We start from the raw sequence: 23,366 nt of genomic DNA, 5'->3' as shown, positions 1-23,366 counted from the left end.
CTTAGTTGTGTCTTAAATATGTTTGTGTGTCATAATCTGATTAAAATTGGTGTACTTGTGTTTTTAATATGTTTACCTGTGGGGTTTGTACAACGTTTTCGTGTGTACATATTTGTGTGTGTTTGTAAAATGGATAATACAAGTTTGTTAATGTTTATGTGCCAGCGGTGCAGATAGTGGGGGGGTATACGTCCCCCACAGTTTCATAGGGACACTGACCCGTCCCCCCGATTTAAAGTAATATATATATTATATTTTTTATTATCTTAAAGGTAAATACCGATTCATTTGTTAATCCACATACATACTTATATTGTATTATATTTGATCTTGAAACAGTTCATATTTGAGCGTACGGTTAATGTTACTTATGATTGTAAAACACATAATAAATCCCGGTCAAATGCACGCTGAAGGCTCTTTGAGCAGCTTTTCACTCACTGATTGTGCTGTTATGTTAAATGTTTGTTGTTTGATTTTCATGTATTTTTGTCTGGATATTTGTCTGTGGATGTTGGACATGGAGCTGCTGTGACGCAAGTCAAATTTCAGACTTGATCTGACCAATAAAGTATTATCGTATCGTATCGTAAACTGTATTGGAAATGGTAATGCCTTTCTCTGATATCCAAATTTCTGCTTCTAAATTCTGCAAATCATATTTTTAAGGTGCCCTTCTACAGAGGAGAAAGGATCACGTTTGATGTCGCTCCTTCCAGGATGAATTTCAAAGTGGAACACAACAGTTTGAAACTGGAGGTAAAGAGTGAAAATATATCTACATATAGATATAACCGTCATTATCTTGTGAGTATGAATATGTTTTATGTGTTATACCACATGCCTTACTGTTTCTGTTGCAGCCAATCTTCCGGGTCATGGGCTTCTCTGTGATTGGCCGAGTTCTCAACAGTGATGGGGGGGAGGGCGTCCCTGATGCCACAGTGTCCCTCAACAACCAGATCAAAGGTAAACAAAGAAACTCCCGAAAAGCAATAAATAAAACATCCAACTGCGGAAGTGCTCCATTTGTGCCAGGGCTCGACATTATAAATGGCCCGCTGGCCCGGAAGCACTATTTAGATTGATTCAAATGTTGTAGTACAATTAGTAATGTAGTTAGTGCATAAATTACTATTGCAACAAATGTGTTAATTTTCTTCATTATTAGTCGATTTTTTGTTTTGGTGGACGAATGCTCCGGGCCAGTGGTTACAATGGTGGGGCCAGTGATAATACAATTCCACCGGCCTTAATGTCTACCCCTGTGTGCATTTCGTTGTTCTCACTTTACGTCTTTCGCTCTTGTGTCCCTCAGTCATCAGCAAGGAGGAAGGCTCTTTCCGCCTGGAGAACATGACGGCTGGTACCTACACCATCCGTGTCACCAAGGAGCTCATGTTCTTCGAGCCAATCACAGTGAAGATCGCCCCCAACACACCCCAGCTTCCTGACATCATCACAGCAGGGTACGCATGGCCTGTCCGCTGTAAACAATGATATTAAATAGCTACACTACACATGTTCTGAAATATCAAAAATATCAGCTTCAGCGCTCTTCCTAGCTCGATCTGACCTCTGATGTTGTTCCCACAGGTTCAGTGTGTGTGGCCAGATCTCCGTCAGCCGCCTGCCTGAGGGCATGAAGCAGCAAGGCCGCTACAAGGTCACTTTGACTCAGCAGGGCCAAGACAAGGCCTCGAGCAAGACCGTGGACTCAGACCCCCAGGGGGCCTTCTGCTTTCAGGCCAAACCCGGAGACTACAGTGTCCATGTAAGACTCTCGCAGCAACTGGTCCCTGACTAAATCGACACAAAGCTAACCTCAAACACTTGACTCTAAGATATCTAATGTTTGTCTTTTGAAGTGTATCCTAGCGATGTAATTGATTTCAGTGCCTATGTAGCAGTATGGTAACTCCGTTGTCTTGCAGGTGTCTCTCCCCGAGGCGGAGGTGAAGGCAGGGCTTGCTCTGCAGCCTCAGGCCCTGGAGGTCTCCCTTGTGGACCGGCCCCTCACAGACCTACTCTTCACCCAGTTCATGGCTTCTGTCTCTGGGAAAGTCTACTGTCTAGGTAAAGGCTTGGTAATATACACTGAATTTGTAATTCTAGTATACGTGCTGTCTTTGTCTTAGTGGCTCCCGTCCCACTTAAATATTTATGTGGTTGTTTGTTCATATTTTCCCGTCTCCTGTGTACCCTGGTTGATCTGTAGCGTCCTGCGATGACCTCTCTGTGACTCTGCAGCCAGTGAGTCGGCAGGGAGAGAGGCGGACGGTGGCTCTGTCCGGCAGCAACGACATCCTCAGCTTCTCCTTTGAGGACGTTTTACCAGGGAAATACAAAGGTCAGGACTCGATTCATTATTTTTACATATTTCATTATATTGTACCAAACAAATGTGCTCGTGTCAGTTTTTTTTTTTACATATATATTGTGCAGCCCTCATTCATATATTGGCAGAAGATGAAATTTAAATAATTTCTATGTTTATTTGAATGTGAAATACAAATATTGTGTCACTTCAATCAATGAGTAGCTCTGGTAGAAGCTTTCATTAGCAGTTGAATTCAGCATATGTGTAGCCTAGCAGGAAATATAAAATGCTAAATGCAAGCCTCTATTTATTTGGAGCAGATTTGCACCTTTAAATCCTTTCATCAAACATGTCTCTCTGTTACTTTTCTTCTATGTATTGATTATTTTTCGTTCTCCCCTTTCAGTGAGTATTACTCACGAGGAGTGGTGCTGGAAGCATAAGTCTGTGGAGGTGGAGGTGCTGGACTCGGACGTGGTGGGAGTGGAGTTCAGACAGATTGGCTACATCCTGCGCTGCTCCCTCTCCCATGCTATCACTCTGGTCAGTAATCAGTACCTGGTGTGTGTATCAGATGGTGACACCTCCACAATTATTCTAATTATATCTGTTTTTCTGCATAGGAGTTCTTCCAAGATGGCAGCAAACCCGAAAACGTCGGCGTGTACAACCTCTCTAAAGGAGTCAACCGCTTCTGTCTCTCAAAGCCAGGTGAGGTTCTTTCCCCTGACCGCTCATTAGCTTAAAGGGGACCTATCATGCAAATTTGCACTTTCTGATGTCTTTTATACATAAATATGTGTCCCCGGTGTGTCGGGGAACTCACGGAGCGTCAGAAAATAAAACCCTCTCTCTTTTCCTCCAAACCCAAATCTTTTAAAAATTGGGCTACAACGGAGGTGATCCAGATTTGCGTCCGATATGACGTAATATTGGAAATGTAGGCTGGCTTTACACCCACTTCCCTATCAGAAACGTTACATTAGCATCGCTAACACTAAGAGCTAACCTGTACTGCACAGAGCATGTGTGTGAAGAAGCAGGAAATAAAAAGGAACTCACCTTGTGGTATAACCGGCGAGAGAGAAAGCCTTTGAGCTCCATACTGTTTCAGAAATAATCCTTGATAATCCTTGATATGGCGTTTCATCACGGCATTATTTAGTTTAGACAGTAGCTACCGGGTCCCGCATGAGCTCAGCCCCCTCCTTTTTTCTTTTTTATCAATTTTTTTTTTTTTTTAAACTTCATACCCAAAATCAGAACTTTTGAAACAGGAAGTGAAATGGAGGGCCACGCGTGTAGTGGGTCACAACGCCGTTACGCGACAACGCGTGACCATGACACATGCCACCAGGATAAGATGACATTATGGTACGGCCAAAAAAAGACAGCTAAACCACTCAGGTCACAAGACATAAATGAGTTACATTTTGGTTTAATTTATGTACGTCACAGAAATAGTGACAAGTGAGATGACTCAAGGTTATCTTTATGTCAACATGTGGAGAGAACACACAGAAATAAATAGAGCATAAAGAGCTGATCAGCATAATTGTTAAAAAGACTTAGTGGACCTTTACAAGAAGCTGATCATTTTATAACCATCAACACTTTGGGGATCGTGTGTCACATCGGTGCGACTCAGTAATTGACTATTCATTGCCACTGCAGGTCCTAGAACAGCCACCACTACTCGGGCAAGTACACTACCGCGTGACGTCACTCCCAGTCCTACGACCCCCGGCTCGACAACATGTGTCCATTTGTTGTCAGTTAAATAACATAACGGTATCTCCCTTTTGGCTTTATTTATGTACCTTAGGAGAGTAAATGAATGCATAGCATGCACATCTTTAGGACGGAGTTTAACTTACCGTCCTCGCTCCCCACTGAAACATATTTGTGGACCTCTTTTGTACAAATCAACTAACTAATGAAGCAAAATAATTCCATTCGCACTGTGTCTTGGGAAACCGAGGTTTGTGAAATGAGATTAGCTATGAGCTCCCTATAAAGAGGAAAGATCTATACGCGGTTAAGGACGATTACAATTTCACCTGGCATAGTTACGATAAAATCCGATATCGTATCCAGAGCATATTTTTATATATTTTTGTACAATACTTCACAAAAACCCACGAGTTGTTATGCGGTGTTGACTAGTGTTAAGGATCGGTACGGAGTATAGGGAGGGGGAGNTCGCAGTGTCATGGCGTCCTCTCTGACATATTCTAAAAACATATTAGATCGGTTAACAATAATATTTAATCGCCTTATTTCTCTTTAAAATAAAGTGTGGGATCTAATATGTTTTTAGAATATGTCAGAGAGGACGCCATGACACTGCGATGTCAGACTTGTATGAGGACATTTAAAGGTCCCCTATTATACAGTATTCCATCAATATATTATAGGTCTCAGATATATACAAACATGTCTCTGAAGTGTTTGGCTCCAAACACTAAACAGATCATTGCAGCCTTACCCATAATCCCCTCTGTTTCAGCCCTGTTTCCAAAGTGCTGATTCTCTGTCTGTTACTTTAGATGAAAATAAGGAGCCCCTCCCCACGCCCCTCTGAGAGAGATTTGGTTAGAAAGAACACAATGTTGCTCTAGGAGGAGATTCAGGTGATAAGGTGGGTGGGGGGGTTACCTTGGTTGCTGATTGGTTAATGATTACACAAGCCAAAAAATCGTTATGACATCATAAAGTGGCCAAAATCTGATCAGCTCATTTTCAGACAGGTTTTTATAGAAATGGATCAGGAACAAAAGAGAGAGAATCTTTTTTCCTGAAACTTTCAGAATGTCTTTACACAGAGGGGGGGGACACATGGTTATGTAGAAGAGACATGAAGAAGTGGATTCTCCATAATAGGTGATCTTTAAGTTAAATATCTTACTTAAATTCCTTTGGGTTGTATTTAATGGCATCTGTAAAGCATTTCACGGCCATCTCGTACTGACTGGAGGCAGCCATACGATTTCCCATACCTGCAGGGAGAGAGCGGACATCTTTAGTGAGATAAGATAAGATGCTCCTTTATTAATCCCTGTGGGGAAATTCAGTAGTTTGACAGCAACAGGGTAAGATTGAAAAACAGGACCGCACAGATTACTACAATTAAGGATAACAAATTAAAATGATAAATAACAATAAAATAAGAAATGAATTAAAATGAACATATATACATATTTGGTCATGTGTACATATTATTTTACACGTGTATATTTTATAATTGGAAAGTCTCAATGTTAATTCTTACCAGCAAGCTCTCTGCTCCTTTTTGCTAACTCTTCTGCAATAGGATCCATTTGTTTCTGGTAAAGTTAAGAGTGTGCGCATTAGTCTCCAAGCACCACAGGAAACACTGATGACAACCAGGTAATGGTACATTCATATCATTGTTTATGGATGTCAATTACAATTAGATTAAAAATAAATACAAAGAATTGAATGGGGGACGATGAAGCACATATTATAAATGAATAGGAAATATAGGATCCGACAGTCTTAACTGATTACTTATTATTGTTGTATTGTAATAATATCCATTACCATAAAGTTTAAAAATGTGTCTGATGTGTCGGAAAATATCAGTTTGAGAGTCATGATTAAGATTAAGCCTTAAATAATTATAAATTCATTAAACATATAAAAGTGTTCAGTGTTCCCACCTCTGTATGTGGTTCATATTTCTCCTCCTCCTCTTGAACTTCAGGTTGTGCCACCATTTTAGTTTGTTCCTCCTCAGATGGCTGAACTTCAGGTAATTTAGTGTTTTTCTTTTTTCTCTCTCTGGCAGGCCTCTCATTACACAATACCTCGGGCGCCGATTTTGTCGTAGAAGCGTGGGAATTATTTATATTGAAATCCTGCAAATCATTCAAAAAGATAATGAAACACAAGGTAGTGGTTTAAAGATGATCAAACACAAACAAACTACAATGTTAATACTGATGGCAATAGCTCAGATCAAACTATATCAGACTTTACAGATCAGGAGCTTTGGGGGCAGGGCCTTCTCTGTGGAAGCCCCGAAGCTCTGGAACTCCCTCCCACAAGACCCTCACCCTGTTCCAGTCCCGCCTCAAGACTCATCTCTTCAACTCTGTATATCCATAAGCCCCCCCCCCCCTTCCTCAATCAACTTCCTCATGACTGCCCTTTCTGTTTATCTTATTTGTTTTATTTTATTCATTTATTATTATTTGTTGTTTTTGTCTGTCCTTGTTTGTCTACCTTCCCCCCGACTGTAAAGTGTCTTTGAGTTAGAGAAAAGCGCTATATAAATATAATTTATTATTATTATCTATTAATTCATCCACTGCACAAACATGTCTAGTTCTGGATTGTCTTAAGTAGGACTAATTTGCTTTGAATTCTGGGTAAATGTGGACTTTTTCAAAAGCAAAAAAACATGACTAATAAGCAATCTTGAAGTAAAACCGTTTGCTTTCTGGAAACTTAACACTCATTAAAATCACCTTAAAACATCATGACGGTGTGATATTATTACGAAATAGGACTTTTCATAGTGTTGTTCTTCTTGAGGTTTATTTTCACCTTCGATTTATTCACCTGTGCCATCACCGGTAAGATATGACTTCTGAAGTACTTTTCTGCGAGTGCAAACGGTAATTTAAAAATGAATGTCCACAAACCATTTGCTTTTTTTCTTCTTTTGTAATCGTCTCCTCGAGATTTTCCTCTTCATTATTACAACTGTTCTCTTCATATCCAGCCGCCACAGTGCCATTGTGTGTCGCATCAGGTTCAGGAGATTCTCTTGCTTCTGCATTATTTTCATAAACAGGATTGTCTTTCGGATTTTCTGAGGAGTCTGACTTCCCTTGTTCTTCCTCCTGGAAACAATAACATCAAAGATATCAGGAACTGAAAATGCCTTAATGTTTGGATTCAGGGTATATGCAGGAATCCTGAAGTCAGATGTAATCCCTTTTAAGACCTTTTTAAGACCCTTTCCATACATTTTAAGACCTCATCGCCACTTGGAGTTCTAACCGGTTACCTTGGCGACACACTTTACCTCACATTGACTATATACAGTATGGATTGTCCTTCCTCCTTATCTTCCAACCATTTTGACGCAGACTTGCATTTCCCCATAACGATGTTGTTTAACAACCGGCATAAACGGACCTTCGCACGCTATCAAGCAGTGAGCGTGCGATGTCCTGTTCAGATGACGTCAAATCCAACGGGATGCCATAAATAAACTACACAGACTCACACTACACACCTACGCAATGATTACATTCAGGCAGACTGTAGAATACAACCTCTTTGGACAATTTATATACTTATTGAAAACAAGCTACAAAATGTAATACCTTGGAAAATGCCGTTTAATACTTTTTAATAGCCTTCATTCTCGCTAAATTTATTTATCAACTTTTAATACTTGTTAAGACCCCGCGGACACCCTGGGGTTATATTTCCAGAGATATAATGTAACTTGATTGTATTCACAGAAAAAAAGAGGAGACTTACAGGTAAATTGTCTTTAACTGCATTTTCCTTTTCTAACCGTTTCTTTTGTTTTTTACGCTGAAAAAGAAAAGAGAAAAGTGGAAGCGTCAAAAAAGTAAATAAGAAGAAACATTGAAAATATTAAAATCTGAATTAATTTGCAGACACTTACCAATTTCTTACGCTTGTTCCTCTCAGTTTTTTCCTTACGCTTTTCCTCGTCTTCTAACAATTCCTTTGCATGTTTATCAGCCTCCTGGAAAAACAACAAGTTATGAGTCTTTACGTGGAGCATGAAGTCAGAAAATCTAAATGAAATTCACCTGAAGTGAAAGGACACGAGTCGGCCTGAAAGCTACATCAAGTCACAAACCAGGGACACATCATAAAGGAAGCTTTTTAGTTTCGCTTCCAAAGAAAAGTCAAGCAGAAGGGGAATACCTCTTCACTGAGTTGCTTAATTCGTGGATGTGGTTCTAAAGATCTGTGTGAAACAGTGGGTGTATAAAAGCGATCATCATCTTCATCATCGTCATCATCAGTATATATGATGTCATCGTCCAAATCTCCCTCAAACGTCCTTAAAAAATCTAAACCTGGGAGATTCAGACACAAACAAACAAAGTGTAAACAAGCAGCATCTTAATTCAGAACAAAGAATATAACCGATCTTTAAAAAGTCTGATCTTGATAGAGCATGGTGCCAAGTCACAACATATAGTAGTACTTGTATGTACTTGTATGAACTTCAGAACTTGGCCATTCCCTCTTCTCAGTCTGAAAGAGCTTGGTGAATAATGTCGTTAGACCAAACATAGTCGACTAAAGATTGTATACTTTTGCCAAACACCCGCCCTCAGAGCTTCTGTTATCAGCTGCAGTGGTTTTGGCGGTCTGTAGCTTTATGAAACTGATAATCTGACATTCATGCCCAGTTTAAGCAATAATTGGCCAGTTGTGTTAAAGTCAAAAGAGAGCCTGGGGTTGGAACTTGTATTTCTTTAATTTTTTTATTGGTTACACAATTGTCAATTTTCATTTGAAATATGTTGACACTGTACTGCCTTTTAGTAAGGAGTGAAAATGTGCATAGTTAGTTATCCGCAGATATTGCGTTGTCTCTATAGCCTCGTCCCCATATGAACTCCAGATAATATCTGTACATCAGATCGGCACACTGTTCAGTTAGTCCGAACTCATTGGAAATACTCTCGGTCTCAGTGAGATGTCACGCACTGAAGATGCCGTTATGCATTTATTACAGGCAAACATGCAGTAGGGAACAGTTAAACATTAAACAGGATACAATCCGCGGTCTACTGACAAAAAGACATTGATAGATAACCGTCCACACCCTTATATTTGTCTATATATACACACAGCATTTCTTGTTCTGCTGGTGACTCATGACACTATGTAGTCAATAAAAGTGGTGTCTATTTGTCTAATGGAGATATTGTTGCATTACCTTGTGGGTCTAAAACAATGTTGACCAAATAAGTAAGACAAAAGGTTTAAGAAGACATATAACCTAATCACTTACGATTACACTGTACGCAGCTTACATTACCTAACACTTTTTATTATTATTATTATTATTATTATGTATTCAGATATTTGTTGTATCACAAAACTATGCTGATACTGTTTTGTTGCACGGTTTGTCAGTCCAGTAATACTGGGTCGAGTTTCATTTTCCAGTTCTCTTCTCAATCATCAGGTTGAAATCATCTGTAGTTGAGAAATTGCCTTACCTAATAAGCCAGAGGCGAGAACATCTAAAATTGAGTCTCCAGGATGGCGTCCATTGATGAAATCCACCATAGTTTCCTGAGATGAGGAAAAGATCAGACACTTATAATGCATCCAAGCTTTAGACGCAATAATGATCGTATACCTTGCAAAAGTATAAACTAAACATTGCTGAAAGTAACGTACTGTGTAACCCTTGCTTTATTTTGCAGGGTGGGAAGTACATTTTGTTGCAGTTACCACAATAGCTGGTAGATAACACTGATAAAGTAACCGAGGAATAACGCCCCTAAGAAAATCAGCTTTAACTACAATTTTACAGTTACTCAAATAAAAAGTTATTTTCCTAGCAAAATGTTGTCTAGTCACTGCTTCTCAAATGTGAAGACATGATGCTTCTCTTCTATCCATTACTGTAAATTGACTAGGATTATGTATGGTTGTTTAGTTTGACAGCAAAACAAGTTATCACACATTATCAGTATTTATTTTTACATTAAATAGCGCAAACACTGTTTTGAGTGACTGTTAGTAACATGCCCTACTTCTGTGTATATGTGTTAACAGTTTACTGCTTTAATACACTATGTAATCCCTGATACATTTACATTGTTTGTGACATTATTGTTAATACAACAGAGCTATGATATATTAAGTTATTCATTGAGACTAAATGCCCTAAGCTTATGTATTTAGTTATCCTTTGTGAAGGCTGCACTAAAGTACATGTTATCTGATTGTTGTGGTAAAAGGCTCTCAACGGTGGCAGCTCATATTCAAATGATGTTTGTGAAAGGTAAGGTAACACTCTTGCCATGACACACTTAAAATTTGCAAAACCTGTTATGCCAAAATAATAGGAACAACAGAAGTTTCCAGGTGCCTAAATCATACTCACATGAGTGTGCATGAGTCTTGAGTTTTCTCGGATTCGAGATACAGGAGCACCTGAAATGTAGAAAAGTGTTATAATCAAATACGTATAAAACACGTTTCTAAACATCATTGTTCACGTTGTTACAGTCCATCGTCATAACGTAGCTAGCTAGCTAGTAAGCTAACTAAACACTTCACTGTTCTCAGTAAATGAAACTTAGCGAGGAATATGAAACAAATGATAATCACTACTTTAATGATACCTCTAACAATGTCTTTCTTTTTTGGCATGGTGATAGTGTCTTTGAAGTATTTTCCCGCGACTGTGTCTGAAGGTATTTATCGTTGAAGGTAAAATGTACAGTTTGGTCCTGACTGTTTTCTTCCCCTTTCCGCGTTTGATACGGGCACTTTTTTCCCTGCCTTTAACATTAGAGGCTGCTACCAGCCTCCAACAGCCTACACCAATCAAATGGTGAGCATTTCAGTATGTTGTGGTTCAGGGCTGTGATTGGATGATTGACCTGTCAATCATGGTAAAGTAGGCGTCCTTTGAATGCAACGTGCTGCCTGCGAATCTGCCTGAGAGCAAAGCATCAAAGGACCTGTAAAAAGTAAAACAGACTGGTACATACTATAAAATAATTCATAAACCTTACATTCGAATCAGGTTGTCTTTCTTCGTACTATTAATATAAAATAAATATATATATATATATATATTAATGTTTCTTAGTGTAAGCATTGTTGGATGAGCCTGCAACTTTGTATTGGCAACAACTACGCTGTAGCTGTTGTGTAAATTACAATGGACTTTGAATCTTGAAAAATATCAACTACAGTCAGAGATGAAGAAAAAGATCAGAGATGAAGAAACAAATCAAGCCAGGGAAGAATTTACATCTGCGATTTAATTAGCCTACAAACCTATTCCTATCTTTTTAAAGGTAGTATTAGGCCATTGACCATCCTATCTAGCAGAAGATCTATCTGTAAGCTGTTTTGCATTCAATGAACTGACTCCATCATATCAGTGAATGTGATGGTATTTTGTACCTAGTGATATCTTGCAGGGCACATACAGTGTTGCTGCAATACAAATACAAAAATATAGTTTTATATTTCTATCAACTGTATTTAATTTAAATCTAATTGGATAATAACATGTGTTTATGGTAATTGTATTTATTCTAAACAATTTGGGGAGTATTACATCGCGAGAGTTAATTAATGACTCACAAATAAAGCTTTGCTTCTCTACTCTTAATGGGTGGATTAACCTGTTATGGAGGCCTGGGTTAATGCGTTTTTTTGCCATAAAAAAGTGATTTTAGGTGATACAAACAAATAACTTTTTATTTTAGAAACGATGATATAGAGAGAAACTAAACAAAAGCACCAACAAATATCCAGTGGCATTTTATATTATATTTGCCTTTCAACCAATTTCCATTCGGAATAAGTTACGTTTTTTTCTTCTTCTTTAATGCCATTCTTGAATTCAAATCCATTCTCGCGCCCTCTGTCCTCTTCCCGCGCGAGTTTCCGGGTTTTCGAGTTGTCCTCCACATTTCCTAGCAACGCTGGCTCCTTGGATACAAACAGGAGGGAGTGCGCTCACTGGAGGACTGACAACAACAACAACATGGAGCCTCGAGATGTAATTTGTCTCAGTTTTACCCCTTTTCTCCTCTGAAAGTGTTATTGTGCAGCATATTGTATCGTGGTTCGGTTCGTTTTAACCTGGTTGAATATGGCTAGCGTTTACCCGACGCTGGCCGTTGGTAATAGCTTGCTAACCGCTTGGCTAGGTTGTTAGCTAATGTATCAACCCGCTAACAGACCTCTGAGACAACGTTACTCAGTTTAATCGACCTTGTCAGACAAAACCTTGTGTTTGCATTCTTAGTAGCCAATAGTTGTAGCATGTAGGCTCATTTGCAAAGGGCTATTGTTAAGAAAAGGTTTGCAGATTATAGATACAGTAGTCATGTGTCTCTCCTTAAGCTAACAGCAACCTGTTGCGCTTAGCTAACTTTATTCGGAGCTTCTTAACTATCTGGTATATGATATTTGAGAAAATCTAGGTAAATATAATTGAAAAGGTAACACATTAGCATCTGTTACAATTGCTACAAAGGTGTGTTTTGACTTCCCTTTAGCAGCATTTGATAGCCATTTCAGAGATCTGGTAATAATAGGTCTCTTAACTGACAAACCTGACAGTTTAAAGAGGCCAGATGATCTGCAGCCAAACAGGCAGTATAACTGTTCACAAAATCTCAGATAGATTAGGGAATTGCTGTTGTTATAGGAGCCGTGTCAAATAATTGAAAAACAAGTATTTACAAACGAAAGCGTATTTAAGAAATCCAAATAGTTTATATTAAGTCAAAAAATGTACCTTTAAATCAGAGAATGGTGGGTTGTCTTTTTCCTGAGTTTAAAGTCTGCTGTATTAAATTAAATTGATGTAATTTTCTCCCGAGAATCTTTTCAATTTACACACAGGGTTACTCAGCTTTGTTAAATGGCACAAGAGGCCAGTTACATTGAGTTATAACATTTGTTGTGACTTGGTTTTACAGAGGGTGACGGCTTCTGCTCGGTTGCCAGCAGGTGAAAATACAATTCAGTCTGTTGGACAAACATCCATTAACCAGCCGGGAGCTCAAAGTCATGACCGACAGAGGCAGAGGCAGCCCAGGCTGGACACGGATAGCTGGGAGCTTCAACAGCGATGGCAGCGCTCGTTTGAGCCAGGTATGTCTCGGTAAATACATATTTTCTGTCATATTAAATGTTGAATGGGATAAGGTGATGTAGAACAGACTGTGTTTCTGGAACTCTGTCTTATCCCCCAACTGTCTAAAACAAATTGAGGCATCTACCAACAAATGTTCGGCACTACTTAAATAATAATGAGAATTCAACGCATTCGGATCTCATGGTAATAGGAAAGCTGAGGAAATAATGATTTGTATGTAAGTTTGAAGGATGTATACTTTGGTTGTAAATGTGTTTATGATGCCTGTGAATAACATTCAGCATTTTCTGTATCATCAGAATTTCAGGACAGCAACCTGTCTCCATCCCTCTCCCTGTTGCCTGCACACTCTGGAGTGGAACAAAACCTCACCGAATGTTCTTTATTCCAACAAAGTGACAGTGAATTTGCCCCTTTAAGGTAAACAACAATAGGTTTTGTGGACATAATATTCTACAACATTGTATTTGAATGTTCAGTTATCTAATTGTATTTGTTTACTTTTTAAAGGGCGTTGCCCGACATCTCTATGGCATCAGAGAGGTTTCACGTTCCTCTCCAGGATCGCACCTCTCAATCCTCTGAGCGCGGCTCTCTGTCCCAGTACCCTTTAGACCAGGCTACCAACCTGTCTGGAGAGGGAGTGAGCAGCTGCTGCTCTCTGTCCCAACACAGCTTATCTCCAGGAGACGAAGACAGACGAGAGGAAAAAGTGCACCCACCAGCGATTGCAACCACTTACAGACGGGGAGTACCATCCAGTGATGATTCAGACAGAAGAGAGGAAGACTCAGAGACTCAAACTGACCCTCCAGACACGCCAGTAGGAGAGGCTGCTCAATATGACATATCCTTTCTGAGTAAAGATGTTCCTGCCCAGCATCTTCTAGAGCTCCTTGAGAAAGATATTGGCATGCAAACCAGTAGTAGTAGTAGTGCTCTTTCCTCTTCCTCTAAGACCTCTGTGAAGGTGGCTTTATCTTTTGCAGAAGATTCTAAAAGCATTCAAATTTGCAAACTAGGCTTTGAGCAAAGCCTGGGTAAAAGAGAAGGTCCTCCAGGTGAAGCTTCTCTTCCCCAGCAGCAGTCCAAACAACCTGACAGAGGCTTATTCCCAGACCAATCACAGACATTGTCATCGGAGGAAAGCAACATAACCATGGGGCTCCGCAGCACTAAACCTGATGACAGCAGTGAAGAGTTACACAGAGAGTTGCTGTCTGAGGTAGAGAGGCGCAGCAGTCGAGAACATGAATTTAAAAACCAACAGCGTAAAAGTTCTACACCACCCGTTATGTCTCTCACACCATTTCCCACAGGGGCTTCTGAAGTCAAGCCAAGTGCTATCAGAACTCATTTTGGTGGCCTGCAGTCGACAGGGGCGTTTTCAGCCGGCTTTGAGCGTGGTCACAGAGAACAAGACCTCTGGCTCTCTGGGAACCACACAGGGATTGATGGGTCCTACCTGGGTTTCATTCCACAATCTCAATCCACTCCAGGGGTGTTTAAAGCCCCATCCAAATCCAGTGTCAAGGCTAAATTAGGGCAACTCTCTGCCATAGAATCTAACATAGAGAACTCTTCTCAGTCAAACACAGGGATCTCTCCGCACCCAGCTGTTCCTGTAACTGATCCCCCTGAAACAACAAATCAGAGCCGAGGGGAAACCACCTCTGCTGAAGTCCAGTCTCTCCCAAGTCTCAACTACATGCAGAAAGTAGACGCCTGGAGGGCAAATCAGAGTTTAGGCAAGGCAGCACTGTTTGATAGCTTGGCACTGCAAAGATTTTCCAGCGTCTCTCCTAAACAGAACGCTTACGAAGCAGTATCTGAACCCTTGAATCGCATCCTGAGTCAGCAGGCGGGGAGATTACAGCCAAGTGCTGCCAATCAGGAGGTCACACAAAGCTCCTCCAAGGCTCCCCCTGGCTCTACTTCTCCTAGGAGAGGGGAGGCCGTGGGCAGGGCTCCCAGAGACCAAGATAACTCTGCAACAAGAACTTCTGCATCACCCTTTGGCAGGTCTCAGTCCCACTCCTCTCTAAGCACCATTGTCATGTCGGTAAAGAAAGATCAGCAGAGTAAAAGACCTGCAGGTGAAGAGAACGTTGAGACTCATCATCAGCCAAGCACCACAGTTCAGCCCCCGCCTCGCATCAGCCTCGGTCAGTTCAGCGACGTATCTCTTGATCACGATTTGACACTCTCAAGTTCCCAAGAAAGTTACAACAGTGGAGTTAAATTAGCAACATCCATCGGAGCGTCTTCTGTTGTCAGTCTGGAGGTTGATAACTACGCTCCGTACTGGACTTCGAAAATGTCCACACCACCACCGATGGCAAGGCAACGAGAGATAGACATCGAACAACGAATTCCGGTGGTTATAAAACTAAAAACAATCCTATATCAAGAAACATAGCCCAACATTTGTTTTAATCAAATTTCCCTAAATGTATGCATTTAAAAATATATATTTTAGAAGATTTTGCAGTTGGTTTATTATGAATACAGTTGTATTTAGGCCAGTGGTTCTCAACTTGTGGGTCGCAGACCCGTTTCAAGTGGGTCGCAGATGTTTTTTTATCTTTTCTTTTTCTCGAAAAAAGTCAAACTTTTATTTTGTAGGCCCGATTTTCTTACGCTGTGCATGCAGTAGGCGTTGGACTGGAAGTACCGGAGACCATAAACGGTTTTGAAAACTTCTGTCACGTCGTGATCATCTTCTCAATAAAACATCTTTGCTGATGTTTTTTCGAGTCTTCTGGCCAATCAGAATCAAGATTGTTGCCGGAAGTCCCCACGGAGAATAACTTTGCGGTAGAACTATTCTTTATACATCCATGGGTACAACTTCAGATACAAATGAACACGTAATGAAATATGACCCCCTGATTGATGATTGACAGGTCACAGAACAATGGGAGCTATCTACTCGTACCCACAATTTAAAGTAAGTCAATATCCACACTAAGCTCTGACCATTAACAGTACTGAGGCCAACTGGGGCAGCAAAGAACCTGAGTGTGACCCATAATGACAAACTGTCCTTCTCAGCATTTATGGAAGCAGTAGAGTAGAAAGAAACGGCCCAGTTGATCATCCAGGCATGCCCAAACTCATGATGCAGATAATGTAATAAGTGTGCATGACGTAATTAGGAAATGAAATAAGTAATGTAATACTCTGCCTGCAATAAAAAATCTAGCAAATTGAAAGAACAAACTGTAACATGTCATTTTATTTTTATGACAGAAGGACTATTTTTTTTGGCTTGTTGTCATTTCTTTCATTACCAAGCCTCCAAAAATAACTTGAAATCATTTTTGGAGAAATTGCACAGTTGCAATATTCACAGGATTTCATATCCATCAGGATCGCTGTAGCAAACAAAATAATCGGTGAAAGTGATTTTAGCTACAGTCTAAATACTGTGGTGTTCTTTGCTGAATTGAAAATAATGTAATATTCTCTGCAAGAAACGAACTAATTCCATGAATGTGTTCTTGAATGCAAACACAGGCCCTGAGAATTCACTGGCGCCTGACAAGAGAAAGTTGCTCTTGCATTATGACCCAGGACTACACCAAATGCAAAAGCTGTTATGTAGACACTAAAAACAAGATTTATTGTTGCTTCTTGCTTCTGGTCACGGGGCACAGCAAATTACGTTCTAGATCTTTTAGATTTTGTTCGCTTGTTGAAGTCCACGTTCTTTTTTTTTCTCAAGCCACAGAGATGTAAAGCAATGCTGGCTTAATGTTTTATTATTTGTGTCGCTTCACGATAAGAAGGTATATAGATTTCACAGCATGCTGCTCTTTTTCTCTCTCTCTCACACATAAAACCATGAAGCGGACAATCTCTTACCAAGGTCTTTTTCATTGCCACAAGCCAGCTTCAGCGTAGGGCCAGCTAATCAAGATCCTGTCCCTCTTCTGCTTACTCGAGCACTTTCTCTCCCTCTTGAACAGGATGAAATAAATTTAGATGCGTCAGATATGGTCTCCTTTTATATAATCTGTAGGGAAGTAGAATACAGAGGCAGAGTGGATTACTGAAATGTGTGGCCCACACTCTACTGAGCATATTGATGTTACCCGTTGGACCCTGACTCTTATTTAATCATGTTTGGCTTAGGCTTGTTTCCATCTACCTTTCCTCGGATTCTAGATGAATCACATCGGGGAAATAAAGCCAACTGTAAATTATCTACTTAATCTCACACCGGCTCTTGGGATATACCAAAAGACTACGGAGCTGCATTGACTTTGAGGCAGTAAGACCATTTCTTTACATCTGCTTTTATAGAGCATGCAAAAAGAAAGGGGTGAAGTTCACAGAAATCAGGAAATAGGGGCTGTAGATGAGCTCCGCTGCTTCTAATGACAGCATCATCTATCAATGTCATTTAAGAGCTGAGGGGAAAAAGCTTTGAATCACTCCCAAGTTAACCCCAGATGGTAAAAACTGAGTTTACAGTACAGTGAGTCTTATTCACCATGTGGGATTGGTAAAACCAAGACATGAACATTGGAAATAAAAACATGGAAGTGGCTGTTATGACAGCAATACAAAACAAATACTCACAAACATCTTGGTTGCATGGCAGTCGAAGGCTTACAAGATGTCATGTTGCCCAGTGCGTCATGTGAAAGAGCAGACGTTTATTTAAAGGAAATTAATATTTCCATTGTCAGTTATCAAAACAGCATCAACGCTGTATACAAAATAGACATTCCTATTACCGTGACAGTGCTGACAAGTGGATTTTGTAGAGGAGCTCTTTTGCCTCACACAGAGTATTCACCTATGAATATCATTGAGACAGAAAAAGTATATTTTTCAGGCATTATGAAACCATCCACTTCTGGTGGTAGTTTTACATTGCTTTGTACGGTCATTACTGAAGCCACTGTATTACAGGCAGACAGGGAATGGGAGAAGAGAGAATTGACTTCTTGATAATGTGGGTGGGGATTACCACATCAAGAGCTGGTTGACAGGTACAAAAGGCTTCAGCTTACTCCAAAAAAAGTCGATTGGATATTGAAAAAGCGACGACATTATTATGTAAGTGCAATTATACAAAGAGTCTATTTTAGTTAGAGGCAGACAAAATTGTCACGATTCTTATGTCATGTCACGGTTTGAGTTTTTGTGTGTCTAGTTTTGGGGTTATTTTGCTGTTCTGTCCTCCCTGTCGTTAGTTTCCATGGTGTGTCTAATTGTCTGATTGTGTTCACCTGTCGCCCTTGTGTTTCTCCTCCCCTGCCCGGCTGTTTCTCGTCTTGTGATTACCCCTCCCTGTATTTAGTCTTGTCTCTTCCTGTGTTTGGTGTGTTTGTCTTACCTTTCCTGTCACCCTCCATGTTTGACTGTCGGTTTTGTTTGGAAGCTCATGCTACGGATTTCTCGATGTTAAGTTCTTTCTTGTTTGCTTATCGTCTACAGCTTTTTGGTAAATAAAGTTCGCCTTTTGTTATTTTACCTTTTTTTGTCTTTTTAAAACTGCATTTGAGTCCCAAAATTCCTGGAACCTGACAAAAATATGCAAAATATAACCTGAACACGCATGCTGTTTTTTATTTATCTGTGTATAATAATAACATTGAGATCCGGCGACACGGCCCATCATCACTCAAACCACTCTAACCTTTCGTCTGGATTTACACTCAACACGACCCGATGACTGAAGTGCTCCTGTGTGTCAGCAATACTTTATTGAAGAACAAATGTTCTTGGACAGCCACACCAGAAACATAAAGGATTCTTTACCATGCTGGTGTACCCATATAAGTCATGTCTAAAAGTACAATACATAACACATACTGTATATATTCAGTAGTGAAGGAATACACATGTAATGACGCATGAGGGAATAAATACATTAAGGAACTTATTTCAAAATGTCATTGCTTATGGTAGGATACTTAGTAGATGCTATCAGTATTGAGTGGTAATGTATTAAACTATGATAGATAAAGAATAATGACAAATTCAAATTGGACATTATGGCCTTTATGGGAGTAAATCTGTTCAATCTGATTTTAAAATTAAAAAGCCGAAAACAAAAGATATTAACACTCTTCTATATGCCATACATTTAGTTATAGACAATAACTGAAACTTGTTCAATAACAACTTTCGACTAAATGGACATGAAACTTTAAATGAGGTGGTGTTATTAAACAATAAATATTTAAATTTAAAACACACAATATTAAATATATTAGTAATATAATATATGTAAACACACAATGGCATATAGATGAGTCAATATACTCACCAAAGCAAAATCATTCAACCCGGTTTCCATTCCCATGTTGCGGTCACGTGACCAACAGAGCGTATGAGCTTAGCTTGATTTGGCTGGATGTTGGTTTGTCTTGAGCTAGAATGGATTGCTTTTTCTTCGGTCCTGGATGTTTAATATGAGTACATAATATTTTTGCATCTGAATTTGGCCTATACAATTTGAGCAACTTGAATATACAGTCTATGTTACATTTTGTAAAACGTGACATTTTGATTCTGGATTTCAAAATCAGATAATCTTCCATGTGTCTGTACGACAATAGTGGATTATGCTTCTCACAATCTCACTTTAATAAAAAAATCACCAATTGACAAATACAAAAGGTTCTGCGATTTTTCTGTATCTAATAAACTCAATTTATTTCCCACATGTGTTAAAGATCCCCCTCAAACCCAGTTGTACAATGATACAGAAAAGTGTCAACGAAATCTCATGTGAGCTCATCAAGTCACATGACATGTTCCTTGATGATGCTGTCATACTGCAGATGGCTGAGAACCCCTCACCCATAACATCTACCCAGCGGGGATATGTGCGGATTAAGAATGACATTAACAAAAGCCGTCAAGGGACTTTTGTCAAATGGAGCAATAGTGTTGTGCAAATTGCAAAATCGTGTGATGCAGTTGTTGCTTCAATATTTTCTGAATGCCACTTTGATAGAGCGCAGAGGCTGAAGCAATTAGCTATAAGACATTGTCTTTTATTGGAAATTAATTAGAAAATGTTCAGTTGAATGGCTGCTACGTAGATGGTCCCAGATGACTGAAATACGATGACAGAGGCATGACAGCATGAAACCTTGGCATGTTAATGAATAAACACATTGGTTGAATAAATCTTAGTGAAAAGCAGTTCTTCATTTCTAATTATGGAGACCTTATCCCACAGGAGGTCTGAAAGTGTAATAGCTGAGAATACCCGGAATACAAAGAGCCATCCAATCCTAATTAAAGGCCTTTTTACAGCTGAGTCCTCACATAAATACACACACGCACGAACGCACGCACACACAGGCACAAACAAGCAGGGCCAGGACTAACTACCATGATGTCACACATCTACAAGGACTACAAATGTGAAAACACCAATTTGTCTTAAATGTTCATGTTTTCAAGTACTGCTATGATATACTGAGCCGTTCAGGATCAGATACTTAACATAATTAAGCCTTTTCGAAACCTTCACTTTAACACCGATTTAACCACAGCTTTTGCACACCTTTCCCATTTTCTTTCCCTTATTTTCTTTCGAATGAGCATGAAAAAGGCTTTTCATTTGAAAATATTCCAAACTACGCTTTGCCTCATCGAGGTGTCAATCAAGATGGCAACACATATGATATCTCAAGAGCTAAAAGCTGATTTTTACAGCCCATTGAGATGTTAGCAGCATGCTAATAAATGGAGCATTAAGGCACTGAATGATTCACTAAACATTATTCATCATTTCCTGAGAGCCATCGTGAGATTGCTATCGTTGATTTGCATGATTGGGTTGTGTAGAGTTTGGACCCAGGAGATATGAGAGATGAGATCTCATTAGCCTCCACAAGTGACCCTCAATGATTTCTGAGGACTTTTAAGATACATTTATCCATCTTATTTGATGTCCAACGTCACAGCATGAAGTGAAAACAAATCCCTGAAACCACAGATATCCACAAACTCTGGTCCTACATTCTAAAAAGTCATTCAGGGGACCTTTCACCTTCACTTAATTAAATGCATGGTTGCAAGATACACATTTGGATGAATTGATTTAGATAAACATTTTAAGTTGCAAACATTAATTTATAAGTTGTGTTGACGTAATAATGTTGGTAATTACATCAACTTAATATTGTGTGTAATTTAAACTCGGATTTCTGCGTTAATTGACTTAAAACTAAATTCAAGTTGTAGTAAGTAACGCAATTGGCTTGATAACTTCATTGTTCTACACCTTCAGTTAAGGATTTCAAGTCCACTCCAACTTAACCTGCACAAGTTCCGACAGCTAAGACAAATAGAAATACTACACAAAGAACATTTTAAGGTGAGTGTCATCTTTTGTCATTCAAATACAGATAGCCTGTATAGGCAAATTGCTGTTTGACCAACATTAGCAGCCTTTGAACTGTGAATAGTTCTGTGAGAGGGTACAAAGTAGTAGACGCTACTGTGAGTGTTAAAAATACTTTGGTTACTATTGTGAAATAACTTTTATTAAAAGAAAATCTTGGTGAAGCAGATCAAGGACATGCTTCTTGAGGTACAGGTTCGTTATTTAGAGTTGCCATTGAAATGCAAGTTGTTGGCAGTCACCCATTCAGAATATATTCATTGAGGTCATTTCTCTTTTTTTTCCTTTAAAATTTCAGACTGTTGGTAAAATATTTAATTCACGAAGGTTATATAACATAAGTTAAGAAACAAAAAAATCGAAAAAGTACAAAAACGGAAATTTCTTCTTTATTAATTTAAGATGTTGGTTTAAATCCGTTAAGTGAAAAATAAAACTTACCGTCAACAAATAAAGTTGTGTACTCAAAGTTAGTCCCTCTTGAAGTAACACAAACCTTGTAAATACTTGTACGGTATACTATTCCACGTATTGTGGACTTTAGGTGTCGACTGACGGTCACTACTCTCCCTCTTGGTAAAATATCAAACGACGTCGTACACTAACCGACGACCTCTTACTCCACTTTACATTATCCAATTTCTCTTGCGGTACACTACTCGAATAATATACGTTTTCTATTTATTGTGTTTAAATTTATCTATTAACGTATGAAAAGTTTGACAGTGAGAATCGATTAAGTTCTCGGTAATAATGGTCGACGATTTGCGTTGCGACCATAACAAAAGTGGATACTCAGACGTACCACACACAGTTAGTACCTTTACACAAGGACTTCTGTTGTCTCCACAAAAACTCAATGAAACGGATCACTAATTTACGTACACCTGTCTAAAGACAGTTAGGTGTCGTGCACGTTCAAAAGTCACAAAGAAGAGTAGAAAAAAAAGTCCAAGGTACGTTATAAACTTGACCGATTCACTTCTCGTCTTCGGTGAAAAGTTCTACCATGGTGTAGGAAAGGGTACGGACTATCGAGTTGTGGATAGGTTGGACTTGCGCACGCACTCTCTAAATTTGGTGGTACGCCACACGGTTTTCAGTTATCGAAGATATCGTGATCAGTGACTGTCTCACAGAGGGCACAGAAAAGAAAAGGAGAGGGATCACACGGGCACCTAAAATAAAATAAGTTCTAGAAACCAGCGGATTGAGGACTTTTCCAGGAGAAGGAAAGAGGTCTGTTCCGTCCGCCTACCGTAATCAAGTTTGGCCTCTCTGCACTACAATACCTTATTATAAATAAATGTGCCTGTATATCTACTTTATTAAGGTACTGATTATGTTGTCCTCTTACCTTGTACACCAAACCGCGCTAATCCGGGGCCAAACGTCCTATTAGTAAGTCCCTCCCTTTCTTTGTGCGAGGCTACTTCTTAGGGGCGCAGATCTGTTACCACACACCACTATTCATCCACCTGGCCAGAGCCTCCCTCTTCAATCGGAAACAGGACCTCCTCTGCCCTCGCTCTCCCACCTCCTCCCAAACGCACACCAGTGGACTTTACTGTTGACTGTCCCTTCCTTCTCGTCCGGTAATATTCCTAAAATTGCACAACGTCGTTAACCGACGACTCCCCCACTGCGGGTGTAAAATTACTCCCCCCGCTCCTCGTTATCCTCACTGCACATTCACTGAGGCACAATCGCAGAAGAGATAACTTTGAACGCGATTTCGAAAAGTAAAGAGACGCACGAAGTTAACATAACAC

At 39.6% G+C, this 23,366-nt stretch overlaps 3 protein-coding genes across 3 annotated transcripts in view; 2 read left to right on the top strand and 1 right to left on the bottom strand.

The window, feature by feature from the left end:
• Nucleotides 1-3,066, top strand: part of LOC104942092 (nodal modulator 3-like) — a 5,819-nt gene extending 2,753 nt beyond the window's left edge. Inside the window, exons 2-9 of the mRNA XM_010767289.1 lie at nucleotides 670-759; nucleotides 864-969; nucleotides 1,319-1,469; nucleotides 1,597-1,774; nucleotides 1,935-2,076; nucleotides 2,219-2,350; nucleotides 2,727-2,863; nucleotides 2,944-3,066. Of these exons, the coding sequence (XP_010765591.1) occupies nucleotides 670-759; nucleotides 864-969; nucleotides 1,319-1,469; nucleotides 1,597-1,774; nucleotides 1,935-2,076; nucleotides 2,219-2,350; nucleotides 2,727-2,863; nucleotides 2,944-3,066 (1,059 nt within the window). The remainder of the gene's footprint in view (nucleotides 1-669; nucleotides 760-863; nucleotides 970-1,318; nucleotides 1,470-1,596; nucleotides 1,775-1,934; nucleotides 2,077-2,218; nucleotides 2,351-2,726; nucleotides 2,864-2,943) is intronic.
• A 2,157-nt stretch (nucleotides 3,067-5,223) lies between these two features.
• On the bottom strand, nucleotides 5,224-10,913 carry LOC104942065 (protein FAM133-like). The gene is made up of 10 exons (XM_010767260.1): nucleotides 10,711-10,913; nucleotides 10,470-10,519; nucleotides 9,574-9,649; nucleotides 8,261-8,415; nucleotides 7,992-8,075; nucleotides 7,841-7,897; nucleotides 6,991-7,191; nucleotides 6,004-6,201; nucleotides 5,592-5,646; nucleotides 5,224-5,319 (listed from the first exon to the last, which is right to left on the bottom strand). The coding sequence occupies exons 1-10, from the start codon at nucleotides 10,736-10,738 to the stop codon at nucleotides 5,225-5,227; spliced, it is 999 nt and encodes a 332-aa protein (XP_010765562.1). The 5' UTR covers nucleotides 10,739-10,913; the 3' UTR covers nucleotide 5,224.
• Nucleotides 10,914-12,035: 1,122 nt separating this feature from the next.
• Nucleotides 12,036-15,633, top strand: LOC104942091 (uncharacterized). The gene is made up of 4 exons (XM_010767288.1): nucleotides 12,036-12,107; nucleotides 13,036-13,210; nucleotides 13,514-13,634; nucleotides 13,725-15,633. Exons 1-4 carry the CDS (start codon nucleotides 12,093-12,095, stop codon nucleotides 15,631-15,633), a joined length of 2,220 nt encoding a protein of 739 aa, XP_010765590.1. The 5' UTR covers nucleotides 12,036-12,092.
• Nucleotides 15,634-23,366: the final 7,733 nt, after the last annotated feature.

The sequence above is a fragment of the Notothenia coriiceps genome, unplaced genomic scaffold (assembly GCF_000735185.1).
Source record: "Notothenia coriiceps isolate Sejong01 unplaced genomic scaffold, NC01 NC01_scaffold00004105, whole genome shotgun sequence".
In the NCBI taxonomy this organism is placed as follows: Eukaryota; Metazoa; Chordata; class Actinopteri; order Perciformes; family Nototheniidae; genus Notothenia; species Notothenia coriiceps.
This window is presented reverse-complemented; position numbering and strand designations above follow the sequence as displayed.

Bases quoted from the DNA above. Each gene is read 5' to 3' on its own strand.
- LOC104942065 (XM_010767260.1), bottom strand. From the start codon at position 10,738: ATGCCAAAAAAGAAAGACATTGTTAGAG. The intron at 7,192-7,840 runs GTAAGTCTCCTC...TATTGTTTCCAG, and splicing joins CAGTTAAAGACAATTTACCT to GAGGAAGAACAAGGGAAGTC. The intron at 5,320-5,591 runs GTAAGAATTAAC...CTCTCCCTGCAG, and splicing joins AAGGAGCAGAGAGCTTGCTG to GTATGGGAAATCGTATGGCT.
- LOC104942091 (XM_010767288.1), top strand. The intron at 13,211-13,513 runs GTATGTCTCGGT...CTGTATCATCAG, and splicing joins GCAGCGCTCGTTTGAGCCAG to AATTTCAGGACAGCAACCTG. The intron at 13,635-13,724 runs GTAAACAACAAT...TACTTTTTAAAG, and splicing joins AGTGAATTTGCCCCTTTAAG to GGCGTTGCCCGACATCTCTA.